General features: G+C 40.1%; 1 protein-coding gene across 7 annotated transcripts; it reads right to left on the reverse strand.

Moving 5' to 3' along the window:
- Positions 1–838: 838 nt before the first annotated feature.
- LOC136260773 (protein NLRC3-like) lies at positions 839–23,638 on the reverse strand. 7 transcript variants are annotated; one of them, XM_066054635.1, is made up of 10 exons: positions 23,165–23,637; positions 5,328–8,244; positions 4,872–5,282; positions 4,760–4,807; positions 4,521–4,617; positions 4,335–4,472; positions 4,189–4,248; positions 3,934–4,023; positions 3,819–3,872; positions 3,094–3,681 (listed from the first exon to the last, which is right to left on the reverse strand). In XM_066054635.1, exons 1-3 carry the CDS (start codon positions 23,541–23,543, stop codon positions 5,279–5,281), a joined length of 3,300 nt encoding a protein of 1,099 aa, XP_065910707.1. In that variant the 5' UTR covers positions 23,544–23,637; the 3' UTR covers positions 3,094–3,681; positions 3,819–3,872; positions 3,934–4,023; positions 4,189–4,248; positions 4,335–4,472; positions 4,521–4,617; positions 4,760–4,807; positions 4,872–5,278. The 7 variants fall into 7 exon arrangements, with proteins under 7 accessions (XP_065910710.1, XP_065910709.1, XP_065910711.1 ...); XM_066054636.1 differs by having other exon boundaries at positions 4,335–4,394; positions 4,451–4,617; XM_066054633.1 differs by having other exon boundaries at positions 3,096–3,681; positions 4,335–4,617; positions 4,872–4,918; positions 5,240–5,282; positions 23,165–23,638.
- Between the last annotated feature and the right edge of the window lie 4,121 nt (positions 23,639–27,759).

Below are 27,759 nucleotides of genomic sequence, written 5' to 3' on the forward strand. Positions count from 1 at the left end.
TGTGGGGATTATTACTCATGTGGTGAGTATGCACGACGTTTGGAAAACCACTCAGATGGAGTGTTTTGTTATCCTCACTATCCTACGAGTTGAAAAACATTAGGCTAAGGTGAGAACCTAGGATTTGTCCATTCACTGTAACTGAATGTACCTAGCTGCTGACCCATAATCGAAACTTTTAGGCATGCATATATAATTATATCCAGTGGTTGCACTCGTATTGGCTTGGGTGATTGATCACCCTGTACAGGCTATCAGCCTAATACAGATGGGAAGTGTTACATATTATCAGCTGTAACACGGGACATTTGGGCTTGTGCCTGATATGTATACCCTCTGCCCTTGGGCAGTCAGGCATACATACCAGGCAAAGCCCTCATGTCCGTGTTACAACTATTACATGTGTGCTTGTGACTATAATTGCATCAATTTGCATGATTGGACAAATTGTCTCTAAACATGACCAGGTAGGACCACTTAAAGACTCTTGCAAATAATAGAAGTTTGGTTAAAATGGTAGAGCTTCCACAGAACATGTTAACTAGATAGATTGGATAAATTTTAAGTTTTTTAACACTTATGTATTAGCACACATGCATTTGTATGGGTAGTAGACTGATATCATTCTGGCATAATGCTGTAATTCATTTTATTTTGTGCAAAAAATTTCATTCATGATAATAATATGTTTGTATGATTTACACTGAATGAAGATTATTTTACATGACTGACACTCTATTAGAGTACCTCTATATCTTTTGCAACACTGGTAGTTACCATAGTAATATATAGATTTAGCCATGTCAGCTACATGAACCATGCGACACTTTTCAGTATACACTGTATTACCTATACAGCTTTTATTACCCAGAGATACAATGTCTGTTGTATATATAGACAATAATTCAGCTTGCAAACTGGTTATCATGGTCATTTGGTGTGCCCTCATCAACATCATCTTCAGTGGAATCATCATCAGCTAAACAAGACAACTATAGCATTGTTCTAGTAGTGCTGATTCATTATAGAATAGTATTACTTCCAGTTCTCTAGTTTCATGATACAGTACCGTAGTACTGTTGCACTTTATCACAAAAATAATTATACTGACCAGAAACATACCTTCATGGTGCCTTGGCAGTATTGGTTAACTGTATATAATCAAGAAAGAGGTTCCAGTGTGAGCTGAAATGTTGCTACTAGGCCTGAGCTGTTATACTTGCATTATGCTCCTAGATTAACAACATAATCTCTTGGAACATTTTAGGGATAGTTGTCTAATAAATAAATTTTAGTCAATGAATGCTCTATTAGAGCATTTCACAACAAAGTGACTGTTCTATTAGAGAGTATTGATCTAAGGTGCTGTGTAGCATTTGCGTGCTCTATTGCAGTTTGCTTTACAGCACAAGTGCTCAAGGTCTGTAGGACACCTGGTCCTACAGCCTGTTTATAGATGTTATAGTAAGTGTATTTGAAAAGGTGCAGAAAGTTTTCAATAGAACATTGTACAGTCTGTCGTCATCAACAGATAATTACTGTCACCATGGCAGTGAAAAGATTCAAGTGGCAGTAGAAAGATCTAGAACAATGAAAGAGCTCTATTTTATAATATAGGTTGCTGTGGAGATTTTGAGGAATAGCTAAGGCCTGCACATTTTATAATACAGGAAAGTTACATAGAGATAGTACAGTGAGTTTAAATTAGATTCTATCTTCTGTTTATGCTTATGCTGGACACTCTAATAAAACAGTCACCCTAACACAACAGCCATGTAATATTCTAATAGAACAGTCACATGTGTATATCAAGCATTGCTATAATTTTATGCTTACATATTCATGTGGTACACTGCAGTCAAAAATAAAAATTTGCTTTGATTTGCTGGCATTTTATAGCTCCTAATTAGAGTTTTTGATATTACTGCAGATTTTAAAAATTATGTGGTGCATTCAAAATTTATAATGTTTTGTTTCACAGAATAAGTTGCTGACATCAGGGACTAAGATTTCTAGTCTGTAAAGGTAGCTCTGGATTGTGTGCCTTGTGTATTAAATCAGTACAACTAAAAATTTTTTAGGCTTGATTTAATAGGGTCAGGAGAACAAAAAGTAGTGAAACTGATGAAAGCCGCCCATACCGCATTAGAAGAAGAGAATGGCACCAGGCTTATTGTTTTCGTTTAAATTTGCAGTAAAACTTGCATTACGTTTAGTCTGCTACACAGCATTACAAATGAAGAACACTATGAGAAGGACCTCTACAATCAATCCAGTCAAAACATAACACTTGGATGATTACCATCATAAATGTAAGAAAGCCATCATGTGGCGCTACTGCAAATCAACACCTTGCGCTGTCAGCATAGATAAATGGGAGGACAAGGGCAAGTCCATGAAGCATGGCATTGTATGCCTTTCAGGCTGAAGCAATGTTGAAAATTCATCTGAAAATTTTTCGTAGCAACTTATTGAAAGCAATCAAATTGTACCAAAAGGAACTATTGGACTTGGTCCAGTACGTACTACCAAGGAGGCTGGTTTCTGGTCAATAGTATTTTTGTGAGAAAGTGCAAACCTCAATATGCAGTGCTATTTATTATTATTATTAGAACTTTACAGTGACCAGCACTGAAGGTCTGTGTGCAGCCTTTGGATTACCTAACCTAACAGGAACTGGAGATTTTAAATGATTACTTATCCTACCTAACAATAAGGTGAAACAGAAAAGGGCCAAAGAAAGGAAAAAAATCCCTCCTACCCCAGGATTAGAACTGCAGGCCACCCAATGTCTAGTCGAGTGCCACACTCAGTCTCCTTCAGGAGGGATGGATTTTCTTCCTTTAAACCTAAGTATTTATTATTTGTATTTGCTTAGTATAGTGCGTGTGTTGTGTCTGCATGTGCAAGCATTAGCTTGTTATATGACTGTAAGAACCAAGGGCGTGGTTCTTAAAACATGGCTCAGTGTTTAATTTCAAAGGCGTTATATTTTTGAAACCCATTATCAAAAACACGTTTTCATGAGTAGGTTTTTAATGTTTTCATCATGTCATAGTTACCAAACTATCTGTAACATTTCATACTTCATGTCTTACAGACTATGTAAACCCATCAATTTAAGTTTTTCAAAACATTCACACTATCTCACATATGATTCACAATACTGGAACAAATAGAAACCTTGAATTGGTAACCAATGAATATGTCTACTGGTCATGACAATAAAACAGGACTAGCGAAGCAATTGCACAAGATGCACATGTAAAGGTATTATAGTGACCGAGTCTGACAAAATTGGGCTTATAGCCAGAAAATACACGTGTTTGCTTAATTACGTGCATCTTCATCTCTGTGTAAGCTATAAAAATTCTGTAAGTTTCACTGCAATCTCCATAAATTTCTACATAAGCGATGAAAAATTTAAATAGTTATCATGTCCACAGAGAAAGCTATAAATTTTCAAACTATAAAATTATGGTCAAAATTTGACGGGCTATAAGCCCCATTTTGTCAGACCGGGTCACATAATTATATGCATGGTATGAACTTTATAGTTTATACAATTAAAACTTTGACGGTAACTATTTAAGTAACACTGAGCGATTGATCTGATGCATTGTAGTATAGTCAAAGTCAAATCTCTTTAGTTGTAAACATTGTACAGGCAAACTTTAAACCCTATAAGTAAAAAGGGATAGTAAACAATGAACAATTAATTCTAAATTATGTGCATCACATTTCTTTGCACACAAGAATACTAAAAGAAAAGGTTGAATACAAATGGATGTGTTTCTGAAATTATATGAATTATCTACCTGATTATCTGCTTCTAATGTCTCTGGTTGTACAAAAGCTTTTAGTGATTCAATCTACACATCATGAGAAGTCACCAATGATACACAAATACTAGTAGGCTGTACAGACACTTACCACACTCTTATTAGTAATTTCTGATCCAAATGGCTTAATGACTAACGGGATGTCAAGGAATGAATCTGTTCTAGCACTCTTGTTGTCACACTATGAAATGAATACACACATAACTTACTGGAATTGTTCTATTATATGGAAAACCTCATTAGCCAATATTTAGATAAGTGTCATTATGGTCTCACATTTCCAAAACACTATTCACCATACTCACAAAGATTTCCCACTCTACAGTACATACAACACTGTACTAACATGGTGAGTGTATCCACAGCAACTCCAGCACAACAACAAACCTACATCATGGTGGTGAACCTGTAGTAGGTAACATCAAGAGTATATAATGGAAACATGTCACAACCTTGTCAAGTTTACATGTACACTTTTGGTTCATAACTTACACCTGGTTGTAACAGGTGGTTGTGGCTGTACCCCATCTTTTTCTCTCACATGAAAACAGCCTTGTGAGTGTGTGGTTTCATCTGTATTTCATACAGTGTAGCTAAAGAGTTCTCACCCAGTAGTTCATCACCAGCTTCCTAGCAAGCAGAAACGTCCCCTTATTATCTTTTCTCCACTTTGCTCACGTCACTGAGGTTAGAGTCACTGAGGTTAGAGTCACTGAGGTTAGAGTCACTGAGGTTAGTGGATGGTGGCCAAAGGAGTACTCATCCTGACATAATCCTGTAAGAGCAGTAATGATGATAATGTAGCAATTAGCAACTTAAATGATCAGTTACTATTACAACTGTCAAATACTGTATGCTAATAAATGTGTGTAATTGTATAGTCAGTATTCATACAGGCTGAAAATATGTCGTCATACCCAGTATGGTAACATCCTAACCACAGGAACCAGCAGGGCTTGACAAGGCTGCAAATAAATTTTCATGTCAAAATAACAAGACACATTGCACAGTACAACAGATACTACTCACCAAAGAATATCGCTTAGTGACAATTGACAAAAACGATGGACAATACACTGAAATGCAGACAGCAAACAGAAGGTTATTATATGTCTAGAGGGCAATCATGAATATTATTAAGACCATTCCTGCAGTACCATATTTCAGTATGTACATTGGGCTTCCACAGCAAATTTTTCATTATACATTTATGAAACTTCTCCCTCAAAAATAGTCCATTATATATCAGAAAATAGCCATGTAAACTCACCAAAAACATATGTACAAACAACAAACATTATAATGTCATAGTTTACAGTGTTGATTGTATCCAATGGAAACATGTTATCTATTAATGTTACTGTTGGAGCACCATGACAACAGGTTGCACAACTTACACAGCACATGATCAAAAATACTAGTCTCCATGGTGATCACTACCTGTAAACACAGTACAATAATATAGTTATATTGAGAATATTATACCATATCAATTCTACTTGTAGTGGAGTAGTCACACCATGGCTCTGTCTGTTATTATTGTATTGTTTAGTTAATATCTCCACATCTCTGATGAACTGGTCATCATCTTCAGCTTCATCTGTTATCCACAGTACTAACAGTTCTAGTGTATAATTTTGTTGTATTTGTTTCACAATTTGTAATACTGTTGATTGGTCCAACCTCTTCTCATCAGATGGCCAAATCCTCAATTCTCTAACAGTTTCGTTAACAGCACAGAGTTCTGCTAGTAATACATAGTCACTCGGAGAGATGTTCACATCCCATATTGTCAATGTTGTGATAGTCTTGTTGACCTTTAGAACTTGTACAAGACTTAATACAGTTTGATGATGGAGATCACCTCCACTAAACATCAGCTTGTTAATACTACTGTTTCTACTAATACCACTGATCAGTGTGTGGTATGCTGCATCACTTCCATCATAAAGCTCAACATGTTCCAACATAACGGTGTTAGCCAAACCATCACTGATTGTATCACATACACTGGATGGAGTAAAACTGATAGACTTCACATTGTGTAGAGCTTTTGGTAGAGACAAACAACATGATGTCATTCCTGTATCATATAACCCAACATGTTCCATTGTAATTGTTAGTGATTGTAAGATAATGTCAACACCATTGTCCCCTAATGGATTACGTGATAGTTCAATATTATTAAGAGATGAACAATGAGTAGTTAATAATCCTTTAAGGTGTTTAGCGCCAATAACAGTAATACCATTCTTCCACAGGTCAAGATGTTTAAGTGTTGTATTACCTCTCAATTGTCCTACCAACTTCTGCACACCACTGTCGCCAATATTATTGTTACCAAGGTCAACAGAACTGATGGCTTTGTTATAGCAAATCGTTTCACCAATTTTATCTGCTCCACTAACACTTAACTTACAACCAGACATTATTAGCTTACTAAGAGAAATGTTTCTACAATCAGCTAGATACTGACATCCATCAGGTCCTATATCATTACTACTAATATCCAGAACAGTGAGGGTCTTGTTAATGGATAGCATCTCACCAAGTGACTTCATATCTAATAATATTAATGATGGGGACTGTAATGATAATTCTGTCAGAACAGTGTTGTGTTGTAGTGAGTGAAATATGTTAATGTGATCAGATAACTCGTTACTATCAATATCAAGTTTAATGATGGGATACTTTGATAATAAAAGTGAAGCAATTAGAGAACTACAATCATTGGTGATATCATTACCACCCATCCTGAGGTGAAGTTGTGAGGAGTTAACATTACATGACATTAATGCAGTCAGTATTATTCTACAACCTTCATCACTAATGTCACAATAGCCAACATCAACTAGTTTCAGTACTCCTCTATATTGTTCCAACAGGTAACCTAAAGCACTACAGCTAATCTGGTCTAGTCTACAAAATGATAGGTCAATATTACCATCAAGATGATCTCCTAACAGTTGAATTAGTTCATCATTCTGAGCCTCATACAAACAATGTAACAACTCCACAATTCTTCTCTTTTTATATTTTGACTTGACCCACTTGGAGGGTAACATACAGTGGAATATTTCCTTGTTATTCAATGCTGTGATTCCAGCGTAGAATTTCCAGATCATTCTAAACCTGTCATTAAATTGATAAATGTGACACTGTTCTTGGGGAGGTAACACAGAAATATAAAAAGCTGCACAAAACTCTTGTACCGTCAAGTGTAGAAAGTTATAACTCTTCTCCCTACCATACACTGATGTACTAGGAGCAATGTGTAGTAATCCTAAGCCACTCATCTTACTAACGTCTATGCCATAGTGACTTAGTTCATCACCTGAAAATACAATCTTGTCATTTTGACTATTCCTGTAAGCAACTTGACACAATTTGGAGAACTGTTCCATATATGGTGTTGGTAATCTGTAAAAAGATTTTAGGTAATCAACTTTAACATTGCCATATTTGGTGATGTGGCGAAGGATCAGATTTAAACATAGTAAAGTGTATAACTGTGTCAGAGTGTTAGGTAATGATAAGTTTAGCAAGAAAAGGTGACAGACTATCGCAACATTTATTGGTACATACAATATGCTTCTGATGGATGGATTACTTCTCACATGTGATGTCAACTTTGAAGCCTTCTCTTTTCCATTTTCTTCATTCTCAAATGCACTTGATATGTAGTCATACACTTGTTCTTCTTTAAACCCATCTATCTCTATCCTCCGGGTAGCAAGCTGTCGTAGTTTGTCACAAGCTTCAGGTCGAGATGTGTACATTATGGTACACTTTGGTAGCTTATCCATTAACTTGGCAAAATTAGGTGCTCTCCGTAAATCATCAGGTAGTTCATCATATCCCTCAAGTATGAAGCAAATGTTGTCTCCATTACGTTTAGAAATTTCTTTGTACACTTGATCCCTCAGTTCCTCATCCAAAATCAGCAAAAAATCTTTTATGCTTTTAGCTGCTTGTATTTCAGGATCTCGTAAAGGCAGTAATATTACTGCATCATATTCTTCAAGTAATTCACCATCTGCCCAACACTTACACATCTTAATGGCCAACGTACTCTTCCCCATTCCTGGTCCTCCTTCAATAAGGATCAGTTTCTTCTCCTCATCTTTAACATTTAGTACACCAGCTAGGGTCAGTGTAGCCTCTTGTGATGATTGCTTCCTAAAAACACTGCTGAGTAAACCAGACACTAATTCTTCTCTGCTTGTCTTTGTTCTCTTGTCCACAAGTGTTAATTTTAGATTAACATATTCTGATGGTCTACACTCTAATAGTTCATCTGGTGAAGTTAACTGCAAGAACTTGTATTTATCCTGTAACTGCTGACGATACTTTGACATACAGTCACCTAAATTCACGCACTGGGGCTGCAATGATAGTTTACCTAACAGTGCAAAAATAATAAAGAGATGAGTTTTGTGAATCAATTTAAAAAAAAAAAACTTCAATTCTAAATGTGGCAGCCTGTTTACCACCAACACATTTATGAACACATAGCTGGTACATTTAGCTGTACAGGAGTACTATGGCTCTTGCAACCAAAAAAGCATAAAGGATCATTTGACTCCTTGCATGGAAAATTAGCACTGTTCATTCCTCAGTATACAGTTGCTTACTATTAACATTCCTTATCATACAGTACAACCATCATACAGTAGTACATGTAGTACTGTATAGTAGAGATCTCTCAAATGCCACCCAAAGAACCATCATAGACATACCTTACCAGATGAAAAGCACTTTATACAAGAAAGGGTCTTAGTGTTACTAATGCCAGATATAGCATTAAAAACAATAAATCTCTTACAAAGAACAAATTGAAAAAATCTACTCTGTAAATCCAATTTTTAGTTTACCTGCCAGCCTGACCACAGTCACAAAGCTAGAGGCTAAACAATGCATCGTATATGACCGCCATATTATTTCAACTCACCAGTGGCATTGCTTTTTGGGGTTCTGATAAGTGTCTGTCCTCTGTGCCTTCTCTTTCATCTTCAATCATGCTGGTTGTCATCTTCCTCATGCAACAAAACCATATCAAGGTGTTTTCAGTATCAACACTTTCTGTAGTTAGGTGCCACAAAATTATTTAAAGTGTTCATGCTACTATAATAGGTACTACTAGCTGGTGTACTCGTAGCTGCACATTAGAATTGACCACACCCTTTTACAACCTTGCAGCACCATGAGCCTTATCCGCACTTATGTCACAAAACAAAAATGGCAGGAGGTAGCTACTTTGTACAGAGAGGTATTTGGAGAGATTGCAATTCGTTATAAAAATGTTTATAAATTCAAACAAAGACACAGGTGAAGCACATATATTTACTTCTAGTACAAGTAAGATTATTAGGATATCATTAAATAAAACTTTGGTCTACTTTCGCGAGGTACTCCCATTTTGCAATGCCACAAGACGCTAACTCTTACCATTATTATCTAGTCAATTATTATCTAACAAGTCACTAAAAACGTTCAGTTTGTTGACTGTGTGATAAAGTATCCCCACAATAGGCCTGCGCAATTATGCCAGCTAGGGCATAATAGGTAGTGAATAATTCGCTCAGCCCAGCCCCTACAATGTCACTGTAGTCACAGTACTTACTGGGTGTAGTGGTTCCAGCATAGCCGTGCTGGCCAGTTACGCGTTGACCACATCTCGTGCTCTAATCTAAGCACCATCATTGGCCTCGTCAAAGCAAGTGTATGCATCACCAAAGCAATGAGCATAATGCCAGCATAATTGGCACAGTTTTTGTGCATTGGTTATCAGAGAAGCTAAAAGTTTGCATACTTTTGTTGTATGATACAGAATGGGATATAGAAAAAATCAGATTTATAGCTATCTGTGAAGGATTGATATTAGAGCTGGGTGATATACCAGTATTGTTAGTAATCTGTAATATTTAAGTCATACCGGTTTTGATACCATACCGGTTTTGATACCATACCGGTTTTGATACCATACCATCTGGGCACTATGGCCTCCCTGTGGGCTTGTTTCATCCCATGTTTAGAAGGTAATCAGACATGTGACAATGTTTGTAGGCAGGTGCTGATGTAGTCAGCTAACCAAACTATGTAAACAAGTTTGTTTGTGGTAATTTGTACCTGAGGTTTGCTGATCTACCATGGGTATTTGGTGCTTTTGTTGAGGTAAAAGGCAGTGACTTTAATACCAATGGCTTTTACATTAATACTGTGATTTTTAATAATACCGTGACATTTAATAATACCGTGATATTTAATAATACCATGATAGTTTTTATGGAAGGTATACCATTTGATATTTTTCAATACCGCCCAGCACTAATTGATATACTCTAATAGAACAGTCACCATATGTTAAAATATCCTAATACACTAGAACATCTACAAGTGCATTAGATACTCTAATAGAGCAACCAAGACACAATTTTATATGAGCATATTTGAAGCATTATGGAACACAACTGGACATCATTGGAGCATAATAGGAGAAATTTTGGAGCATTGCTCAAAACCACAATAAGCAATTTCACAAGCACCGTAGGTTCAGGTCTACCCCAAAATTGTCAATATGATGTCACTTTTCATAATTGCGGATAAAGTTCATAATAATTGAGCACCATGATATGTCCCACAATGATCTCGCTAATACTTATTGTGATCAATCATATCAACCATGCCTCTTACTGGTAGCACAGTAAAAAGGAGGCATGGAAAAACTAAAACATTACATAGGTTAGCAACAGTAAGTCACACTCAAGACACTCTAATAAAACAGTCACCCTAATACAACAGCCATGTTCAATATTCTGATAGAATAGTCACACATGTATATCATAGTTATGTACTATAATTAAAACTAAACAAACTATATAGTGTAATTAAAAATTTAGAATGACGTAGGGATCCAAGCAATAAAAACAAGACATATGGTGACAACAATAGACGCATTATTAACCAGACTAGCCTAACTCTACAAAAACTAAGATGGAACAATATGTGACCGGGTCTACAAAAACCCAACATAATGGCGCAAGCCTAAATTTTCAGTATAAGCCATTGATTGCAATGGGTAAAAGAATTACATAATAGAAAATAATTCATTAAAATTTTAAAGGCTTTGTTCTTTGTGAATAAAGGGTCCAATGATAAAACATGGATATCATCTTATTCGCCTACTCAAGAGGAGTTCGAAAATCTTTGTTTCATTGCAGTAGACTAAAGGATATGTGAGTTATGAGCATTTGTTTACGTCACATCAAAGCGATTGTAGATGATCAATCTTTCTTCACTGATTTCATCTCTGTATGTAGTTAAGAGAGGTGATAGAAGGAAAAACATACCCAGTAATGGACTCCCCTATTCATGGCAAACACAATGGTGCAAGTTGCAACTCTGTACTGCATTATGTTTGTAAGTTACAGGCATTTTTGTAAGCATCTGTAACTTATTTTCTCAATACTTGATTTACAAATCAATCTTTCTGTTTTTGCTACTTTGTAGGGCTGTAACTCCAAAAGTTGTTGGCATACAAGGCTGAAACTTGGCCAGAGCATATACTTGGCTAAGTAGATCATAAATATTCAATAATAAAGAATTTGAAAAATGCACCATTATGTCGTCAGGTTTTTGCAGATCCGGTAACATATATCAATACATTGCCACATCACAATAGTTATATTTCAGAAGGCTCAGTCTCACATATCAATGGTGTTTGGCCTAATTCCAAACATCCACAGCTTGTTGGTAGAACAATTCTATACAATGCGCACCGGAAACGGTTTGCGCATGCGTAGAAAACACCCTATAAGTACCCAACCGTGTGGTCACACTTCGACCTTTTTTCAAGCTCACCATAGTTTGTTGGTTGTCTACCTTCGCCTTCGAAGACTAAGATGGAATCGTTAACTACCGCTAGCGAAATCCTAGCACAGTTGAAACAGTTAACTGATGGAATGGTGTCGATGCACCAAGATGTCGACGCGCTGAAGCGTGCGAGCTCGCTACAGCGTGACGCCTCTGAGGAGGTTGTCAACAATGGGGACGCGAACGACACGGCAGACGAGTCTGCCTTGCTCCCCAGCCAGCCACTTGCCAACAGTAGTGGCTCGGCAGCCCACAACTCTACTCAACTCTCCTCCTGGGCCGAAGAGATGGAACTCAGGAATCCCCTGTTAGACGACGACGACGAGCCAGCCAAAGGAGCAGCTCCGATTAAAGTCGTTCCAGTGACGGACCGGACCAACCAGCTGCTAACTGAAGCGTTCACCAGCAAGATGACTGGCACTGAGAGGCGCACTCTGCGTGCCAGCTACACCCTGCCGCAGAATGATCTGACAAGAGCCCCATTCCTCGACGCAATGATGGCATCCGAGTGTTCCAAGACCGTCAGGTCAACCGACCGCTCTCTGTACATGCTACAAGGACTGATCCTGGAAGCAGTGGGACCACTCAGCCAATTACTGGAAGCAGTGAACGACCCTAACTCGGATGTGACAATGGACCAGATAGGTGACACCGTAGAGACGGCCATCACCCTCATAGCTAACGCCTCCAATAAGATATCCCTTATGAGGCGCACTATAGTCCTTGAAGAATATAACAAGGAACTTGTGACATTCGCTTCAGCTGGAGAAAGGGATTGGACAAGTGCCGCCCCACGGCTGTTTGGGCCAAACTTTCTTAAGGAAGCAGCGGACTACCTGCAACACTTCCAGCTGATCCGTAAAGTGAAACAACCGTCCCAGGGTTTTCGGCAGCCCCCCTCTCGGGGTCAGCAAGGGGGGGGGGGGCAGAGGATCTCAGCCATGGAGACAACCTCCGTACCACCACCAGACCAACCGGAGGAGCTACCCTGTGGGGAAGAGGGCTCCCCCAAAGAAGAAATGACTAGAGCCAATACCTTGTATGAACATTGTATTGATGCCAAATTCAATTACTGTATTAAATCCTATGTTGGCCAAGGCAAAGGGTATGGGGTTCACTCCACCAGCACAGGTAGAGATGCCTGCAAGGTTGGCAGGCAGATTAACCCACTTTATCAACGCCTGGAAGGTGTTGACAACAGACAGCTGGGTATTGCAAACCATCAAGGGTTTTCAAATCCCCTTTGTAGGGAAGCCTGTACAGGAAAGGAGGCCAAGAGTGCCCTCCTTCCCATCAGAGCAATTAGCTCAGGTGCAGGAAGAAGTCTCCTCCCTGTTGGAGAAAGGGGCAGTGATGGTAGTAGACAGTCACCCCCCTCAGGCAGAATTCTATTCTGTCCTGTTCCTGGTCCCCAAAAGGAGTGGAGAGATGAGGCCAGTAATCAACCTCAAAGCCCTCAATCAATGGGTAGAGACCCCTCACTTCAAGATGGAGGGCTTATCCACTCTCCAAGATCTGCTGAGGCAGGGAGACTGGCTAGCAAAGGTGGACTTGAAGGATGCATACCTAACGGTACTGGTATGCCCAGAACACCAATGCTACCTACGATTCACCATAGGAGAAGTGATTTATCAGTTCACCTGCCTTCCCTTCGGTCTTTCATGTGCCCCGTGGGCTTTCACCAAGATGATGAAGGCAGTGGTGACCTTGCTCAGGTCATGGGGGACCAGGATAATCATCTATATAGACGACATCTTAATAATGTCAGAGTCTGCAACATTAGCAGCACAGCACTTGGAGGTATTAACACACATCCTAAAGTGCCTGGGGTTCATCATCAACACCGAGAAATCAGTGATGACACCGACCCAGGAAATAGAGTTCCTAGGGATGGTGGTGAACTCCAACTCTTTGCAGGTCAGGCTTCCCGCAGACAAGCTGAAGCAGATCCGGACAGAGGCTGGCAGAATTTCAAACATGACCTCTCTGCCAGCCAGATTGCTCTCCCACTTCTTGGGGAAACTCAGCGCAACTACCCAAGCTGTCCCCCCAGCTCCACTATTCTACCGCTGCTTGCAGAGAGATCTTCAAGCAGCTCTAGCAGTCAGCAACCAGGACTACGAGACTTCCCTGTCCCTCTCACAGGAAGCACAGGAAGAGTTGTCCTGGTGGAGGGAACACCTAGCCAAATGGAATGGGAAACCCCTCAAACGGGAACCAGAGCAGATAGCCATCAGCTCCGATGCTTCCCAGAAGGGCTGGGGAGCAGCCTGTACAGAGACACGCACAGGGGGTGCCTGGTCTGCCAAAGAGATGGCCATGCACATCAATTCCCTGGAACTGCTTGCAGCCACTCTAGCAGTGAAGACCTTTCTAAAGAAGGCCTCAGGGATCTCAGTACTCTTGCAACTGGACAACGCCACAGCGGTGGCATACATCAACAACATGGGGGGCACAGTGTCAAGTCAGCTGACAGAACTGGCAAAGGAACTATGGATGTGGGCCCTGGACAGGAACATAACCCTGGTAGCCCAACACATTCCAGGAGTGTCCAATACCATAGCAGATGCAGAATCCCGAACTCTCAGGGACAGGTCAGATTGGATGCTCTGCCCTCAAATTTTTCAGACCATCAAGAAAGCGTTCGGCCCACTGGATGTGGACCTATTTGCCTCCAGACTGACACATCAGCTACCCCGCTTCTTCAGCTGGAGACCAGATCCCCTAGCGGAAGCAGTGGATGCATTCCAGCAGGACTGGGGTCGACTGAAGGGGTTTGCCAACCCCCCTTGGTGCCTGATCGGCAGAGTCCTGAGCCAAGCACGTTGCCAGCAAGCTCAGCTAGTGCTGGTAGCACCAGTGTGGAAGGGCCAGACTTGGTACCCAGTGCTCCTGGAAATGTTGTGGGACTATCCCAGACTAATTGCCCTGACCCCGGACCTGATTCAGCGGCCAACAGGCTCCCAGATGGAGATGGCCCCTCAACTAGCCGTGTGGCCTGTCTCCGGGAAAGATTCTCTAGTAGCTGCCTTTCAGAGGAAGCTACTAAACTCCTGCTGCAGTCATGGCGGTCCAAGTCAGCCCAGTCATATGACTCACACTTCCGTAAGTGGGCAAGCTGGTGTGCTGAAAGGGGTTGTGATCCTGTTTCAGGACCCGCCTCTGACGTAGCAAACTTCCTGGCAGAACTTCATAAAGAGGGCTACCAGTCAAGCTCGCTAAATTCCTTCAGGTCGGCCATCTCCTCTGCTCATGACCAGGTGGATGGCATCTTTATAGGCAAGCACCCCATGATATGTAGAGTGCTCAAAGGAGCCTTTAATGCCCGACCACCCTTGCCTCGCTATACTTCAACTTGGAGTGTGGAGACCATCCTCCATTACTTAGAAAGCATAGGACCATCTACATCCCTGTCACTGAAGCTCCTTACCTTCAAGTTGACTATGTTACTAGCTTTAACTAGACCTTCTCGTTCAGCAGATTTAGCATCACTGCAATTGGACCATCGGCAGTTCAACCCAGAGGGAGTAGTTTTCCTACCAGCAGCTCTAGCCAAGCAATCTAGGCAGGGGAAGCCTCTCAAGGAGTTTTTCTTCCCCTCGTTTCCCCATAACTCAGAACTTTGCCCAGTGGAAACACTCAGACGATATGAGGCAGTGACATTACCACTTAGGCCTCACAACACAAACAAATTGTTTATTGCTCTAGTCAAACCTCACAAGTCTGTGACCTCAGCAACCATTGCTCGTTGGCTACGGGAAGTGCTTAGGCTGTCTGGCATTGATGTAAGCATTTTCTCTGGCCACTCAGTTCGTGGGGCCTCAGCTTCAGCAGCAGCTGGCGTTGGCATCACCACTAACGACATCCTCAAGGCGGCAGACTGGAGCTCAGACTCCGTTTTTAGGAGATTCTATTATCGCCCTGTTAATGACCCAACCTTTGGAAGGGCTGTTCTAGCTTCTGGCTCCAAAGATACTTAGGTCTTTGGATACAGCTCGACTTCACCGGGCAGCTTAGAAGCTACAAACAACACCATTGATATGTGAGACTGAGCCTTCTGAAATATAATTTCCAAATGGCTCAGATCATGCAATGATTGCATGCTATTTGGAATTATATGAAGAAGGTGAAGTCGAGCATATCAATGGTCCCACCCACCCATTCCCCTTACCGTTCGCTTTCAAAGGTCGAAGTGTGACCACGCGGTTGGGTACTTATAGGGTGTTTTCTACGCATGCGCAAACCGTTTCCGGTGCGCATTGTATAGAATTGTTCTACCAACAAGCTGTGGATGTTTGGAATTAGGCCAAACACCATTGATATGCTCGACTTCACCTTCTTCATATAATTCCAAATAGCATGCAATCATTGCATGATCTGAGCCATTTGGAAATGAACACTGTAAGACAGTGATACAGTATCAATACAATTCTTATTGTAATCAATATCATACACATAGAAAATTTTGTAAAGAATATTTTGTGGATTTCATAGTATGAACCTGATCCATGAAAGTGTGCAACATGACCCGGCTTACACCACATGATAGCTTTAAGTATTTGTGACTGGTTTCTACGTTCCAGCAGGCAAGATTTCTCTGTGGTGTGAAATAAGGTTTGTTTCCTCACAATCTATCATGAGATTACGTGGGACCATGCGTTGATTGCTCAAGCGATTGGTTCTAATTACCTGTACACCTACTCTCTTCATTGTACCGCAAAGTTCACATTATGCCCGTCTGATAATCGTAGTGCTAGTTGTGAGGTCAGGTAAGCTATAACTCTGGACTGATAAATTTCTACTTGTCAAGATTAAAATCACAAAAAATTTTACCTACAAATTTAATACACTTGCAAATTTGTTTATTCACACTCAAAAGTTTTAATACACTTACAGTACATTGTGTACATAGTTGTGTTTGGGAAATTGCAGATTCCATTTTACCCACCAAATTATTACTGCCACTAAGTGAGGCAAAAAAAAGAGACTTTTATCAGTCTTTTGACACATACACACTTAATTGTATTGTGCAATATATTATGACATTTTTGGGGGCAATGGATTGCTACTTGATTCTATATCAGAAAATTTATTTAAATTTATTATTATTTACTAGGACCGGGTCACATACAACCAAGTACATACACCAACGTTGCAACCTACCAAACGGTATCATAGCCAGCACTCAGAGCAGTGTGTGTGCTGATGGAAATGATACACATGTATACACAGGCAAGGGAGTTTCAGAAAATCACAATACAAAAATGCAACTTACACAAAAAAAAACAAGTTAGCTATGTAATAGTTGTAACGCAGGCATGAGGGCTTTGCCTGATATGTATGCCCTCTGCCTGAGGGCCACGATATGTGTGCCCGACTGGCCCTCAGGCAGAGGGCATACATATCAGGCAAAGCCCAAATGCCCCATATTACAGCTAATATGTAACACTTATTAGGCTGATAGCCTGTACAGGGCAATCAATCACCCAAGCCAATACGAGTGCAGCAACTGGATGTATTGTATATGCATACCTAAAATTTTCAATTATGGGTCAGCAGCTAATACGTTCTGGTTACGTCCAGCTACGATGAACGGACATATCCTAGAGATATCACGGAAAATTTCAGTTACAAGAGTTTAATCTTTTAATCAGTGCTATTGAATCGTTTATGGAAAGTATGGAGTTCACTAAAGGCCTGGATAGGAAAGCTTGCTTGTAGAGTGGTTACTCCGTGCAAAGTGGTAGCTTCGTGATGGGGGCGTGTCCGTATTTGAAAACGTGTGGAAACGATCAGTGAATAAAGTATAGCGCTAGTTCTCACCTTAGCCCAATGCTTTTCAACTCGTAGGATGGCAAGGATAACAAAAATGCTCTCCATCTGAGTTTTTTCATGCTGAAATCCAAGTCGTGCATCCTAATCATGTGAGTACTAATCGATCCCCACAATCGATTTCAGCGTCAACGTCTATATAATCACTGCCCAGTTGTAGCCCGGGCGGCTCCTTTGATCTGAGGTGTGAAAATGTTACATACTGATATTAATTGATTTGTTTATATTGTAGGTGTGAGATGTCTCTGAAGGTGACTCAGTTAAGAAGTACGACAAGGTGGTGAAGGCTAGGACATTATGGTCCCAAATAAAGGAAACATGTTGTGTATAGTGTATACACATCAATGTGACATTGCCACAATACTGATACATACTGGCACTTAGCTACTGGTTGCCTTTAGTCTCTGCCAACATACTGAGCCATAGATGACATACTGGAGATTCACATTAAAGCAGTAGTGTACGCAGCAATGTATTATTGGCTGGAAGATCACTCACTGTGCCACCTGGAAACAAGGCTGAACACTAAGGAGACACCAGCCACAAACATAGTCTGAATCAAAATCAGTGTAGTGTAACATGTCTCTGAAGTCATGAAGTGAGGCTATACACAACAAGGTGGTGAAGGCATAACTGGCAAATGATCCCAATTGGAACAATAGACTCTGTTGTAACTAGAGGCCACTGGTATATGTGCCAGTAAATCAGTGGTGTGGCATTGGCACTATGATCACAGTCTATAATATTATGCATACACAATATACAGGAGATAGCTAGCTACACATTGCTACATGTACCTCCTGGGTCTTCTTGATGATTGAAGATTATTGGCAACAGCTAAGTGTAGAAAATAATTCCAGCTATCAAGCCAGGTGAAGGATGAAGATGTGCAATACAACAAAACATTGAAACATACTCTTTGCCTTGTTGTTCATGCTGGTTCAGTGTTCTCAGTGGAGCGCATATGTGTGATACAAAATAAACAGGTACAAACATACTTGTAATCTTACTGGGCATTATTTAGAATTACACATACGTTAAAGCATAGATAATGTATGCGTTCCTACTGGATTGGAAACGCCAGTTAAATTATTTTCCTATCCTAGTTACGGTGCGCCAATACATTGGGAAACTTGTTGAGTGGCTGTTTGGCTTTCTCTGGCTTGTTTGAAGGCGTTCGTAGGCGTGGACATTCCTTTTACATTGTTTATTGTGTTGCGTTGTGTACTGAACAAGAACACAGCGTGTCTGTGGGTACTGGGAGAAATATTGTTTGCGACAGGTGACAATGGCAGGTACGCACTAGCTAATAATTCAACAGCAGTACTATTAGCCAACTTCTCGTCACCGCATTTACACAACCAAAGAAATGTGTGATACATTGAAATAAATTTTAAGCTACAGTACTGCTCAGCTTGAGCTAAACAATAGCACAAAGTAGTGCCTGTTTTCTGAAGTTTTATCGAAGTAGTGGAAATATACAGCGAAGCAGTGAATATCTAGCTAGCCTATTACACTCTGCCTGCTACAAGTGGTGTAAACAGCAGCAAAGAAACAATGCTACACTTTCTGTTTCTTCAGGAAATTTGCACAACCGTTTTGAAACCCCTTATTTCACCTTTGAACCTGAATTTTCTTACGCTATTGTTTACTGCTCTCCAGCGTCCCTACCCAGTCCAGCCTCCAATTAGTGTAGGTGGTAACTAACCCAGCTGTAAACAACAAACACTAATTTGCTGGTTACAGGTACGAAATCTTCCTCCTGTCGAGGCCATAAAGTTTACGCGCAGCGAAACAAGGATAGCCCATGACGTCACTATGTAAATAATACGGGCGTTTCCAATCCATGTGACATACATTATCTATGGTTAAAGTCATCAGTACGAACAGGCATAATTACTATATGGTTGTACCTTCGTTCACAGGCGAATCTATCCCTGGTTAGTTTATGTCTCTAGGCCTTGTAGTTTTCAAAAACATTAATTATTTATTTATTATTATTTATGACGTAATTTTAACCGCATTTCTTATTATCTTTAGTACTTGGTTGTATAACTATTAGTTTAATTTATTTAAAAATTAAGAAGTGTTATATCCTTACTGTGCATTTCCATTGAGGGATATAACACTACTTATTGTTTTACCGTGATTTTTTATCGATGTGCTACGGTCCCTACTTTAGTTGAAAATTCCTATTTTTTGTGTACTTGTTTGTTAACTTTTTTTTGTAAAATAGAATTATCATGACCGGTGAACCCACGCATAACGCATCAAAAGAAAGAAATGGCACAGTGCACCCCAGCAATCAAATTATCGTCTGGAAAGTGAAGTATCCATTTCGCTTCGTTGTCAGCTATGTTCAATCCATTACACAGCATTACAAATCAAGAACTGTTCAAAAAGTACCTCTGCAATCAAAGTAGCCACAGCGAAAACTACAGACGATTTCTATAACGAAGGGAAGCCATCACGTGCTACTGCCAAATCTACACTTTTCACTGTCAGCAAAGGTGAATGGGACACAAAGGAGGACACTGGTTAAGTCCATGAAGAATGCATTGTACATACTGCGGTGTGCCAAAAGGCACCTCCTGGGCTAAAGTGACATTGAACAGTGAAAAAATCAAACCAATACTGCTTCATCGTCGTCATGAGGCTGGTTTTTGGGTGTTTTTTCATGGGGCACACCCACACCTTTGTGGTCTCTACTACACACAAGTACACAAAAAATTGGAGTTTTCAACTAGAGTAGGGACTATAGCACATGCACGATATTAAATCACAGTAAAACATTAAGAAGTGCCATATCCCTACTGTGCTCAAGATACCATAACAGAAATGCACAGTAGGGATATAACACTTCTCATTGTTTTACTGTGATTTAATATCGTGCACTACTCCAGCTTGCTTCAGTACTTTTTATCGATTTGACTTTTTAATGTTATTATTATGACTGGTGAACCCACACATACCACAACAAAAGAAAGAACTGGCGCAGCATGCCCCAGCTATATCAATTAACATCTGAAAAGTGAAGTACCATTACGCTTCATTGCTAGCTATGTCAGACCTGTTACATAGCATTACGAATCAAGAACTGTTCGAAAAGCACCCCTGCAATCCACACGTACTGCATCAAAATAAATGGCGCCCCCAGTCATATCAATTATTGTCTGAAAGTGAGTCTCCATTACTCTTCATTGTCAGCTATGTTCAACTTGTTACACAGCAGTACGAATCAAAGCAGCTCTGCAGTCAAAGTAGCCACAAGATTTCCGTTATGAAGGGAAGCCAACATGTGCTACTGCCAAATCTACACTTTTCACTGTCAGCAAAGGTGGATGGGACACAAAGGAGGACACTGGTAAGTCGATGAAGAATGCATTGTACATACTGCAGTATGCCAAGAGGCACCTCTTGGACCGAAGCGACACCGAACAATGAAAAACTCCAAGCCCGTAGCCTTGGCCGTTATCAAGTTAAACTTGTCTGAAGGCAGCAGTCAGTCAGTCAGTAGAAAATTCCGTTTAATAATTTAAAAAAAATTCCATAGCAACTTGAAAGCATTTCGGGTTGATCTGAAAGCTTGGGCTTAGTTTTACCTAACTAATACAGCCTCATCCTCGTCAGGGAAAATTAAGGCTGGTTTTTGGGTGATGTTTATTTGTGGGCCATGCCTACACCTTTGTAGTCCTCACTATACAGTACTATCATACTGTATGATATGCTGCAAAACTCTGCTACTACCATATGTGACCGTCTCACCGTCTAGTTCGCACAAGCATGCGTATTGAGAAAATTGTAATTTAAAAATAATTCATAAATTATGCATGCTACAACAAAAAATACGCAAGTTTTTATCAGGCCAGTACTCAAAGAAGGAAGACTCAAATTGATTAAAACTATATACCATCTTATTTACCTACTCATGGAGAGTTCGAAAATCTTTGTTTCGTTTTTGTAGCTTCAACGGTATGGGTGTCACATGCGTTTGTTTACAATGCGGTAAACGGGAACAAGATCGTCTAACAAACCGCCTTCATACACCTATGCGCAAGTGACTGCAAGGCTAAAACTATACCTTGGTTGATCTGCCAATCCATGGTGAACATTGTAAGCCAAATTCCAACTCTGTAGACTAATCCAAATGGAAGTCATGGTTGCGAATGCAAGCGCCTGTAGTTTATTTTTAGTATAGTCACTGTACAAATCGATTTCCTTGTTCTTCCTACTTTCTAGCGCTGTAATTTCAAAACTACACACCACAGAAGGCTGAAACTTTGGTGATCCATTCCTTGGACACTGCAGATAATGGTGAGTGAATAAAAAAATTATTTAATTGTGCGAACTAGACGGGTTTTCACTGTGACAATCACATATAGCAGCACCAGTCTCACATAACCAGATCACTTTTCTTTCATTTTGTGTGTGGGTAAGTGAAAAGGATCTGGTGGACATAACACAATAAGATATATATATATATATATATATATGTAATAGTTATACCATGGCTGTGGGTGTATATGTCAGCAAAATCCCAAGCAGCCATGGTACAAGTGATATATATCACTTGGGGCACACTCACCTAATAGGTGAAAGAACTAACGAGAACTCACCCCATTTGTTTTATACAGTAGCATCTGAAGATCGATTGTGGTTTTAATAGCGTGGGCTAATAGCCATCAAAACGTTGTCCATACGTTAAAACGTCATTAATACGTTACTATGCTTCAACACACAATGTTAGAAAACTTGCGATTGTGGGATGGAGTTTATATTGTTATCATTTTTGTACTAAGTTAAGCCAACTAACTTCGCTATTGGGACAGTAAGTAAGTTACAGTGGATCCTCACTAATCCGAACAGCTCTGTTCTCAAGTTGACAAAAGTCTGTTCAGATTAGTGAATTTGTTTGGATTAGTGAACCCATTGATTATATACAGAACCTAATTCAATTACTCTAATAGAACATACATTTGTTTGCAAATACTCTAATAAAACAGTCATTTGTACTGTTCGGATTATTGAGCATTCGGATTACTGGAGTTCGGATTAGTGAGGATCCACTGTATTATATTAAGTACTTAGAACTGTAAGTTACTAACCTATTTCAACGTAGCAGTAGTAGCTTTGCTGTTCCGTGGTCTGTTCAAAGGCTGATACGTGGTGGGTAGAAATACGCATCCACAATCGCCCAAACAATTATTTTGTGCCTTCACTATCCTTTAGTAACAACCAACTACTCTATCTTAGCCTATGTACTAAGCTTAGCAACCTCTACAAAAACGAATCCCACAATACAAAGCTCTATGTCGCTCAATATAACGAGTCAAAGCGCATCGATTCTTTGAACTGGCTGGGTATCAAAGTCATTGGCAAACCGCTTTCCCATGATATTGCCCGGGAAATATGCGAGTTAAACACCGGGCGGCGCCTTTGAACGCCCACGCTAAAGTGGTATATATATATATATGACCCGCTGAGCGAAAACTGGCTGTTTTCACAAAATTATTAAGCATACGTGTGCTACATAAAAAAGTTATGCACGTTTTAATTGCATCGCTATACAGAAAATGTAGTCTGATCCATACCATACAATTATAATTGTCATCACTCACGTGCTAATTCTGAAATCACTTCACCAGAGATGCCAAGTTTATCGCATATTTCTTCTGACAACTCGTCATACGAACGAACGCGGAGTGAACGCAAGACACACAGTAATTGGATAAAAGTATCTGGATAGCCGCCATTAATGGCTCTCCAAACAGGTCCCCTCAGTAACGCACGTGCCTTTGCTGTTGAGGTTTCCTTAGCTTCAATCTCATCCATTTCGTCCATCGTTATTACTTCACTGCTTACCAGACGAGGTAACATCTGGTCGGTAGGAATTACATCACATAACGTAGCAAAGTAATGTTGGAAAACTCTTCGATACTTATCAATGGGATTGGAATCCTGTGGTTGTGCAGCACCGTTTTCTTTGTAATCCTCCATTTCTTGCCTCCGATTAATCACGTGCTCCAAAGGGAACTGTCACGCTGCAGGTGGTCCCCCGCCGAAAGTGGTCCGGATCTCGGTCCGGATCAACTATCGCGCCTCAAGTAGTCCGGCCGGACCATGTAAGGTTGCTGCAGATGTCCGCCCTGCTGCAGCTGGTACCCCAATGAAATCTCCACTATCAGCTTCCCAGTCAGTACTAACTCAACGTCTTGATCAAAACGCACTGCCCTCCACGAAATAGCTATATACGAGTCTCCTGAAGCAGTGAGGCGAAATTTGAGTAAGGCATGACCTATTGTTAAACATATGAACATTGCATTGTTTTGCATTTGTACGTGGTTTTTTATTTTTCAGTTTAATTTTTTTACAATATTACTGAATAGAACATGTTTTAACAACACATAAAAACAAAATAACAATTGTTCTAATCAATAAGAATATGCCTCTCCACTAAGCGCAGCTCAGTGGAGACAGCGGGGAGCTCTGTTGACTGCAGCTTTCTGCTCCCACGAATGGCCAGTACAGCGGAACGTAATAGGGAAAATGATAAAGCACAGCGCATCCAGGAGAGTGTCTGGTTGTAAGACGTATTGTGCTTCTGTGATAAAAGATCTGCCAAACAGTTGTAGAAAATAGTAGCCTCCTTGCCCAAACCACCAAAAGTTGAAAAAACAAGCAGGGTGAAAGATTCACAGTCAACATTACGTATACGATCCCCTTATTCTTGCTTTTTCTCAAGCTCATGTCGACGAAAAAGGGAAGCAACCCGGGTCTGATGATAACTTGGTGCGTTGGGATGGAAAACCCTGACGTCAAACAATGCACCTTGTCATCTGCCCCAGAAGCCCCTTGCATGGATGTCAACTCTTGTGGTATTACTGCCGCAGTTAGTTGAAGATGGTGTAATTAGTTCCCCATTAAGTGGCAGTAATGGAGGTTCTACAGTAACATCATGACACACTTCTTGTAACCATTCTGCTGTTAAGTCTCGCAGTTCATTATGGCGGATGAAAGTCAAGCCACCATGTTGACAAATCATTGCATGATCAACACTAAATGAAGTTCCACACACACAGTGACTTGGAATATTTGCTAGTTGCCTCAGACACAGTGTATCTCTAAATTCTCAGACACAGTGCATCCCTAAATTCTTGTTTGTTCAAATGAAATCTCTGCTATAGCAGTTAACCAAAGTGAAGAGCATTTAACACTGATTAATTCAATGGTTCGTTGAAGCTGAGCATCTACCCGAGACTTGATATTGGCTAAGCTAGAAGTCATTATTTGTTGTCTGGACTGACGGATGGTAGAGTGAGCCTGTTGAAGGCAAGGGATATGAAAGTTCTCAGTTTGCTGTTGTATCATAGCAACTAAACTAGCACTCAGCAACCTAGATGATGAAAACTGGAAATCACTACAGCAGGTGGGGTTGGTAATGTTCAGTCCACCAAAGCGACAAGGAAGTGAAAGTATTTCTCTCTCCACCTCAGAACTGGGAATTCGGCCTGTTAAAGCAGGAAGGAAGTGTTGGTGAATAGCTTCTTCAAGTGGTTGAAAGAATGCACCCACTGATTTGATGGCATGCATCACATAATTCCAACGATGCTTGATACTGTGGGTAAAAAGCACTATGAGGATGAGTTTCAGCAATGTTTGATAAAGATAAAATCTCCTCAGACCACATTTTTACTTTGTTAGAGACATAGCTTTCTGTAAATGATCTAGTTCCAATAGCAGCATCCAAGTGATGTTGACCCTCGCAAGAAATCTGTATATTAGTGCCATTAAACAGTGTTTGAGCAAAATTGAGTTGATCTGGCTTCACTATGAGGCATTTTTTAGCAGCATTTGGAAAGTAACCATACATAGGGCCATAAGCCAAAAGATGTTTCCACCAATGCAATAAAGAGGCAAGTTGTCCACCTGCAGTGGCATCATCAGCATACCACACCTGTGAAACATCCGGCTGAGACTAACGGAGAGAACGTATTAAGAGGGTAACGGCCAGAGCATACATGGCCATAGCAAGAGGATCACCTTGTGTTGTGTCTTCTGTCGAAGCTATCTCTCCCTCTCCAGTAATGAATAGTCTAATAGGCATCCCATAGGTGTTCTTAAGAATAGTTGCAAAAGATGGACACAGAATTGAAACGTTATGCAGAGCACTTGGCAATTAACCTGGTTGAAGGCATTACTGACATCAACCAGTAAAACAGCATCAGTTTTCTCATGTGCAAATATTTCTCTCATGGCATGGATGGCAGCTTCTGCTCCAGCATCATGGCCAGCACAAGTCTGTAATGCACCGGCAGCCAACTGAATGTCAGTACGAATAACATAGAGAATAGCTTTAACAATAATTCTCCTGAAACATCACCAATCCCAATTGGTCGTACTCCTGGTTTCTTGTCAAGTAGAATAAGCCGACAGGCAACAAAAGTCATAAGTTTTTAATTTGTGTATGCGTTGTGGGTGACCAGTGTCCCTTTCGATCGCCCCTTTCAAAAATACTAACAAAACATACTCTAATAGAGCAGTCAGTCAAATACTTTAATAGAACAATCACCACTATGACATGGCTTAGCGTCATGTAGTCATCCACATGCAGTTGCCAGCAGTATGTGAACTAAGATGCATCTCCAGAAGAGGCTACAAATAAAGCTTCTGGGAGCCTCCATCACTTCGGTGTAACTTGTAATGCTCAATTTACCATCTCCACTTACCAGAGGCCATGACACACCAACAGAACAGTTGGCTATAGTTTTTGTCAGTTCTATAATAAAACATGATTTAATCTCTATACTCTGATTTAGGCTGGTAGACCGGCAGCTGTTCTACCAATCATGTGGTGAAAACCATTAATTCACTTGGATATAGGCTTGGACAGTGATCTGGAACTACTAGCTGCATGTTTCACGCCTCATACACAGCTTCAATAGCTATACACAATAATTCTTGAAAGTGCTGGCATGCACTAAAATGCCAGTTTCGTCAAAAATGGTATATACAGGCAGGCTATAGCTATTCTAGTCTTATAGTGTGTAAACTTTAAACTCTACATTAATGGTAATAGAACTATTACAGTATGGTGACCTTAAGTGGTTCTTACAAGCCAATAAGTTAGTAAATTTAAAGTGTAACAAATAATAGTTTAATTGAATCACCGCACACAATGGTTTTATTGTTCTATACCGGCCATATCTTATACCTATTTACTTGGTTAAACACTACAGCATTTATTACCTCAGTTTCAAAATTCGATGTGGTGGTCATTCAAACTTGACCACTTCTCGATGTTCAAAACCAATGTTTAAATTTTGAGCACAATAGGCTGGATTTTTGAGCACTGCTCAAAAGTATAATAGGTTATTTTCAAAGCATAATTAGCTCAAACCTATAGCAGAGAAAAACCAAATCTGTTATTCACTTTAATGTAACTTGATGTGCTTTTCAGTCACTTGGAGCAACTGATTGTGACAACCAGCAAGGATTAACATTTTAGGACTTACTTATGTAGAAAATCAGGTACAATTACAGCAGATACTGTAAACACAGCAATGTTCTTAGCAGTTGTCAACAGATTTGTGTGTGTGTGTGTGTGTGTGTGTGTGTGTGTGTGTGTGTGTGTGTGTGTGTGTGTGTGTGTGTGTGTGTGTGTGTGTGTGTGTGTGTGTGTGTGTGTGTGTGTGTGTGTGTGTGTGTGTGTGTGTGTGTGTGTGTGTGTGTGTGTGTGTGTGTGTGTGTGGAGTCAGTAGAGGTCACTGATAAAAACAAACTGAATGAGTTGTACAAGAAATTTTTGGGACAAAAGGTGGAATTGGAATTTTATTTTATTTCTATTTCAAACTATTGTGATAATGAGTCAGTGCTACAGTACTTTCACGCTTTCCATTTCTTGAATCCTGCATGTAGTTGAGATTCATACCAGCATTGGCAAAATTTGCATTTAATGGATTCTCTATAATATCCATAAATGTGTGAAAGCATCAGTGTTATGACGAGACAACCCTCACTGATGGCCAGTGTTACGGTAGGTTAGGATGATTACCAATCAAGTTAAATAATTGCCAAATCTGAAAGCTCCACTTGGTGTCCATGTAGCTATTTAAGTTACTGTATATTTCACCATTTTACACAGGGTCGTGAGTGCATGTCACATAGTTTTATAGGAAAGGTTTCACCATGTTCACAACAACACTTCACAAAAGCA

The sequence above is a fragment of the Dysidea avara genome, chromosome 7 (assembly GCF_963678975.1).
Source record: "Dysidea avara chromosome 7, odDysAvar1.4, whole genome shotgun sequence".
In the NCBI taxonomy this organism is placed as follows: domain Eukaryota; kingdom Metazoa; phylum Porifera; class Demospongiae; order Dictyoceratida; family Dysideidae; genus Dysidea; species Dysidea avara.

Coding starts and splice junctions, on each gene's coding strand:
- LOC136260773 (XM_066054638.1), bottom strand. CDS start 23,543: ATGGAGGATTACAAAGAAAACGGTGCTGCACAACCACAGGATTCCAAT. Junction 8,245..23,164: donor AGTGATTTCAGAATTAGCAC/GTGAGTGATGAC, acceptor TTGCACTGTTAG/GTAAACTATCATTGCAGCCC.